General features: G+C 43.1%; 1 protein-coding gene across 2 annotated transcripts; it reads left to right on the top strand.

Annotated features, from left to right (window-relative positions):
- Positions 1–2,968: 2,968 nt before the first annotated feature.
- Positions 2,969–6,571, top strand: RPS27 (ribosomal protein S27). Of its 2 annotated transcripts, none has more exons than XM_085639113.1 (4): positions 2,969–3,005; positions 4,402–4,510; positions 5,260–5,370; positions 6,326–6,571. In XM_085639113.1, the coding sequence occupies exons 1-4, from the start codon at positions 3,000–3,002 to the stop codon at positions 6,352–6,354; spliced, it is 255 nt and encodes an 84-aa protein (XP_085495239.1). In that variant the 5' UTR covers positions 2,969–2,999; the 3' UTR covers positions 6,355–6,571. The 2 variants fall into 2 exon arrangements, with proteins under 2 accessions (XP_085495239.1, XP_085495238.1); XM_085639112.1 differs by lacking the exon at positions 2,969–3,005 and adding an exon at positions 3,339–3,365.
- Positions 6,572–6,988: the final 417 nt, after the last annotated feature.

The raw sequence follows: 6,988 nt of genomic DNA, 5'->3' as shown, positions 1-6,988 counted from the left end.
GCCACCAACCAAGGCCCCCCTATCCCTCATAGGATAACATTGGGTCTAACTCTCTGTGCACCCGGCCGCCCTAGTGCTGCTGGGAGTGAACCAACTGTACCTACCTAACCCTGGGGGACCCCTGAGTCTATGCCCAGAACCTCAACTCTGCCAGTCGAGTACTTACCTTTAAACCGATAAGTCAATTTTCTTCATAGGGTAACATTGACTGGCTTTTTCCTGAAATTTCTTCTAAGTGTGGACTTTTCAAAACTAAAAATATTCACCAAAAATCAGCCGAGTAACAAAAACGAAAATACTCACCTGCTCTTAGGTGAGCTCCCAGTGCTAGATCTTGGTGCCCAGCACTGACTCTGAAAAATACTTACAACTGTACTTACCAGTAACCCAATTTTCTTCCATAGGAAACCATTGACTGTTTTTCTGTGAAATTTCTTCTAAGTGTCAAATTTCTGCAATCTTTAAATATTCTTTAAAACTCGTATAATATCTGAAAACGTAATTACTTACCTGTTTTGGATAAAGGTCCTAGTACTGAGTCTAGGCACCCAGTACTGGATTACAAAAGTAACGAGAACATACTATACCTGTAACTTGAATTTTCTGCCATAGGGAATCATTGACTGTTTTCTATGAAATATTTTCTAAGTGTCAACTTTTAAAATAGCAAAATATTGTCTAAAAATCATCACAGTAATTAAGTCGACTGTTATCACTTGATTCCAAGTACTGACCCAGGACTGAATCTAGGATCCAGTCCTGGAATTCCAAAAGTAATCCTAAAAGTAATCTGTGGCAAATAACATGAAACTTCCATTGAACTCAATGCATTATTGTGTTTAAAATAGTGTTGCCTATTGCAACCACTTGTAACTGTTTACAAAATTCTATTGCATATTGCAAAAGTATTTATATAAAGCATCTCATTCTGAGAAAGTATATTTTAAATCCAATTGTTGGTTCTAAAATAAAACAAGCATATATTTTTTATATATAAACCATTGGTCTAGAGTTCAGTTATTGAGTGTGTGAGACCATTTGCTGACTGAGTGTGTACAACAAATGCTTTACACTGTCCTCCGATACTGCCTTACTGTTCGACCAAGCTACCACTTTAGAGAGTAAGGTTATATCTAACTTTAGCCTCTGCCAAGCCTCTGGGGACTGTGGACTCTGTACACCCTGTACCTATTTGGGAACAGTATATACAGAGCCACTTTCTCACAACGTATATATCTTATTATATAAAGTTTATACTTGTTTTTTATAAAACTTGTGATGAGTCTATTTGTGGTGTCATCATTGGGTTGTTGTGACCGTGGTTGCAAATACTGCATACATTTGCCTTGAAGATAAGCCTGGCTGCTCGTGCCAAGCTACGGAGGGGGTGAGCGGGGCTATCTCAAGGGGTGACCTTCCTTTCCCTGACGTGGAACCACGGGTCCCTGTTTGGCCTAAAGTACCTACCTCAGCCAACCAGGGATCCCGGGTCTAACAGGTGTGATCACCAGAGATTTATAAACTGGATATGTTATGTGCTTCCAAGTCCCTCACATGGATCTTTCCTTCGAACAGGCTGAAGTCCAGTAGCTCAGGAACCCCTTGGGCCTCAAGGGCCAAAGGCATTCTTCGGCTGCAGGTATCTAAAGAATTGGCTTTTAAGGACACCAAAGTTGCCCTAAAGGTAAATGAAGTCGCAGACATTCGTTCCTGTCATCATGTTTTCAAGTTTGAACCCACTTATGTTTTCCCATGTCTGGATACCAGTCTGCCCATGCACCAGGCTAGAACCATATAGTAGGGTTTACTGCTCGAGTTTCCGGTGCTAAGCTATGTCTTGCATAGTGTATTTCACCTCCTTGGTGACTGAAAGGCTGGGTGAGGGTGTGATGCTCTCTGCACGGCCATCAGACAATTGATTCATCTAGGGACTTCCCAGTGAAAGTCCCTCGTCACGTTGACTTTGCTCATCTATAAAGTGGAGGACGTTATCCCTTGCAACCGAATTGCTAATGTCTTGCACTCTCTTACGCAGATACTGAGCCTCGCAGGAGAAACATGCCCAGGCATGCTTCAAAGCAATAATAATTTATAACGCAAGGTGTCCCCAGAGTACAGCAAAATGCACCACCAGTCCTTGAAGTCGTTTTGTATTGCAGAGATAGGGAAATACTCTACATTTCGCAGGTGCACATTAATTGGCTACAATATTAAACTTTATTTAATAGATGTTGTGGATCTAGAAGTCATAAGTGATAAGGGCGGAGTTCCTAATGACAGAGTGTCTATCGATTTCAGACTAAACTGCGTGACTGCGCATTGGCTTTATTGTGTGAGAAATGTTAATGTTTTTGTTTGTAGCCACTAAACTACACGTTCAGCTTATAATTTTGCGGTCTAATAATTGAACAAGTTCCCTTTAACGCTCCTAGTATAATTAACCGACAACGCTAATTCTAACACCGCACAAGACCTATGATAAACCGAAGATCAGCGCCTGATAAAATACGTAATGACGGACGTATAAGAACGGTTCAATCTCTTGTTAGTGAAAACACAGACGAGGCCATCTTGAAATACAACTTTTAAACGAGTACTCGTAAAACGGTACCGTCAAACTTGCAACGAAAATAAATGCAGATTTTTTCGCCCTCCATATAATTATTTCGTAAACCCCATGACACTGCAGATATGCTTATTATAAAATTTCAAGTTGTTTATTTTACTACTGGGAATTAAAAACCATTGCCAAATATTTACTAGGTTTGCTATAAACGGAGTTTCTGAGGCGGCTGAGGGCTTTATGTACCGGTGCAGCGATATTCCCGCTGACAGTCACTGACCTACCCTCCACTCGAGCCACTGCCGAGATCCACCCAATGAACAGAGCCACCTTCTAGCGTCATTGCGTCTTTCCGGTCGTGCGCACGCTCGCTCTTATATAGCGGCCGCTACTTCCGGCCTCGCTCCTTTCTAGCAGCGGCTGTGTCTGCGCAAACATGCCTGTGAGTAACCGCGTGAGCCGGGTTCTTACCGAGATGTCGCCAGGGGGCTCCTGGGCCTTGCGCTTTAATGGAAGTGACCGGAGGTTAAGTTGGAGAGTGGAAGAAGCGATCGGAGGACTATAGGAGAGAAGGGGCAGGACTGCGGCAGCCCAAGAGTAGGCCTCAAACCGCACTGTGTTCGTTGAGTTCGTCTCTGGGTTGTCATTAACCTTAATGGTCCGCACTCGTGCTGCCCAGCAGACTGCTTTCAGGGCTTTGACAAGAAGGGTGATGCGATTGTCGTGTATCGGGTCTGTTTTAGATCTGGGTAGTGCGCACGGCTGTTTCAGGCTCATGCGATGGACTCCGATGGCGTATACGGCAAGTCTTACCGAAGGTGGGGTTCATGAACGAGTGCGTTCACTAGTCTTGTAGAAGTGTTCCATATTGACATCGTCCCTATAGCTGAAGGTGGAATATGCTTGTGTCCTACATATTCGGGGGCCCCTACGAATTGGTTTGCTTAAGGCAGGCGGAAAATTGCACAGAACCGCCCATAAAGTAACTGTTTTGAACGCTATTGCCAGCAGCGTGTGATGTTGTCACAATCATTATTTGAATCTCCTGAAATTGGTTCTTTTTTTAATTTGTTCTTAACAACTTATTGACAGTCACTCCGCTGAATTATCATGATAGCTCATACTAACTTGCATTGCCGAACTGAATGTTTGAGGCGAGTGGTAAATATTGTTTGTGTGATTCCTTAACACCGGGAATATTGTGACATTCTTGTCGGGCCTTGGACAGTTTTAACTTTAATTTTCTAACACTATGCGTTCCAAAATACTATATAAAGCAAAACCGTGACTATTGGTCAGCCCGCTTTATCCATTGCCATGTTTCAGTCGTATGACTTTCAGCAACAATAGCATTTTTACAGATCGTGTATGTAGTTTCCCGAGGAAGGTAATTTGAGTGCCTGGGCGGTGTGCTTGTGCTGCGAAGTACTCTTACATTTGAGTGACACGTTTTTTTAATACTGAACATCTGTTTACACGCATGACCAGGCCAGACGTAGTTGCTTTGCTAGTGTTTGTTCCAAATGGTCCACTACCCCCTGTAAGATTTTCAACCTCTGGGAACTCTTAAAGAGCATGATACAAGTTTTATCAACCCTGAAGTTGTAATAAGTTAAGCATATTCACTTGTTACGGTTATGATGCTGACATGTAAGGTTGTCCTGGAACCCAAGATGCCCCATATATTGTATAATCTAGACTGCATTTTGTTGGCACATTCTAAATTGCTCACCGCTGATTTTAGTCTGACTCTCCAGCTGATAGTGTGGTATTGGTGAGATGTCCACTTTAGTGTGCAGATTTCGATTACTCACCTGTTTTTCCTTTTGTGGTCACAGCTCGCAAAAGATCTCTTGCATCCGTCTCCCGAGGAGGAGAAGAGGAAACACAAGAAGAAGCGTCTGGTTCAGAGTCCAAACTCTTACTTCATGGACGTGAAGTGTCCAGGTACGCAGAATGTGCAATGGTCAGAAAATCTTAACACTTGCGATTCGCTTATTTAAATGACTGCAAAGCCTGTGCTCCTGCATTTTCGTATATGTGAAATTAATGTCTTTAGGGGTGTGGGAGGGGTAAAAGCTTACGGTTGCTGATGGTGCCACATAGTTACGTTGACTTGGACTGTAACGTGTCGATGGTTAAAGATGTGTATGGGCTTAAGTGCAGATATTACCGGCACTTTCTGATTTAGAATCCTTTAATTAAATTCATGTTTACAAATAGCCAGCCCGGATACTGGCTACCTACATGTCAGTTGGAGTTGGGAGCCTCATTAAGAACGGTCAGGTTAATTGAGAAATGCGACTTTACTGTGCATCACTATTGTGGGGGTTTTTGGGTGAATATCGTCAGGTTAAGCCTACCAACATTTATATGGGATAAAATAGTAAAACTTGCCACGTTTGGTGTGATAAGCACTTAACATCCGTATGTTATGCCCTTAAACAATAATTGCACACCATGAATTATGACTTGGCAGTGCTCAATTTTATCGGGAGCAATGAATTGCTCCAATTTCATGGTCATTTATAATCAGGGCTGTAGAATATTAATGCTAATTGAGTAAAGGGTATGCAATAAAATTACCACGATTGGTTGGGCAATGCTTATGTCTAGTGCATGTATTGGGTGAAGAGACATAACTGAGATGTTTGGCATCCCATCACCCGGCTGTTTTAACTGTGTTCTTCTTACAGGTTGCTACAAAATCACCACTGTATTTAGTCATGCACAAACGGTGGTCCTGTGTGTGGGCTGTTCTACGGTTCTTTGTCAGCCCACGGGGGGGAAGGCGAGGCTCACGGAAGGTAAGCTGTCCAGAAAGAAGTGTTACCCCAACATGTCCACCCAGACACCTCCACTCTGCAGTACTCCTACTCGCACACACCAAGTTAGATTAGGCGAACAGGCGTGGTTACATCAGACGTTAAGAATGGAATTGCATTACGCACCAGAGCTGCTGCCTCTAAATTCTTGTAGAATTCTAGATGACTCTGAAAACATGACTTGTCAATTGGCCAACCTACATGGGCAAGGCTAGGCACACAGCTGCTCAGTGCCATAATATCCTTGCAGGTGATAGTGTGCTTTACAAATTAACATACACCATGATTGCATACGGCTAAACCCTTTTCTCGTGGCTATTATGGAATCTTGTGATTATCAAATATACAGTGCAAGACTGCTCCATGGCTTTAATACCATGAAAGGGGCGGAAGAGTTAGACTCCCTCTTTAAAGAACACCATAGCAATAGATTAAAGTCCGCCTTACCTCCCATCACGCATTAAATTTGTTCGTCTTTGGCACTAGACTGCATTTCGGCTAGGTTTGCACTGTAGAAATAGTATACATAGAGGTTGGCTTATGGTAAAGGCTAGAGTCACCCGTTTTTGTAGTCAGTGGGACTAGTTTGCAGTAAAGGGGTTGGGCTGTGCTTATTTTGTATCTTTCCACTGTTTGATAATGTGGAGTTCTGACTTCACATCTGTTGAATTGCCTCTACCCTACTTTTTAACCTGCACTTTGCTGGTCCAGGAGTCCTTTCAACACTTGTCCTGAAGGCTATAGGTTGGTGCTCGTCGTTTTATTTAGGCACAATTGTCTTAGTTTTAAATGGTCCGATCTATACTTGTTGTAAGTGGTACCACCTGAACCTTTATGACCTGTCCAACATTTACTTAACTGCAGCTGTGAAGCTGCTTTTACACCGACCACAGCAATTACGTAACTGATTAGTAATGGGCTTTCTCTTCTCCAACAGGTTGCTCCTTCAGACGAAAACAGCACTAAGTGCCATCTGCATGCTGGGTGACGATGGGTAGGACTACCTGCACAGTATGTGGCACAGAACGTCAGTTCAGGAGCAGAGCGTTGAGCCGTGGTGGACAAGTGCAAACAATATGGAGAAGGGACAATGAAATCTGAATGTTGGATGGAAATATTGGGCTCTCATACACTGTACCTGTAGCCTTATCCATCTGACTCAATAAATTTGGATATAAAACTCGTCTGCAGTTATGGTTGGTTCGCGAAGTTCCTTCCGCCAAGAGTTGTTTCGGCACCAGCCCTTTGTTTTTGTCCCATTTACTTGGGGTTGTGAATGAGGCTGAGTAGGGTGTTGTACTACATCTAATCCCTCTGCTGAAAGATGGGCTTTTAATGGGTTGTTTAGCAGTCCCTTCCCCAGACTTTAATTTCCATTTTTCAGGCAGCACTCTTTGGTATGACACAAATGGTTGGGAATTTCTTGGGGGAGGCGTGTGCTGCTGCTGCCCTAAGATACGCAGTGCAGGGACCAATAGTACTGTATAGTTCACAACTTGTTGCTCGTTTCAAGTGGAATCTCCTAGCTCACTTAAAACTGTTGCCTGTTACAATGTACTCCCTTTTCTATCACAGCTCCGGAGATTGTTACCCCAGAAAA

The sequence above is a fragment of the Triturus cristatus genome, chromosome 12, assembly GCF_964204655.1.
Source record: "Triturus cristatus chromosome 12, aTriCri1.1, whole genome shotgun sequence".
In the NCBI taxonomy this organism is placed as follows: Eukaryota; Metazoa; Chordata; class Amphibia; order Caudata; family Salamandridae; genus Triturus; species Triturus cristatus.
Note: the sequence above shows the minus strand (reverse complement) of the source record. Positions and strands in the feature narration are given on the sequence as shown.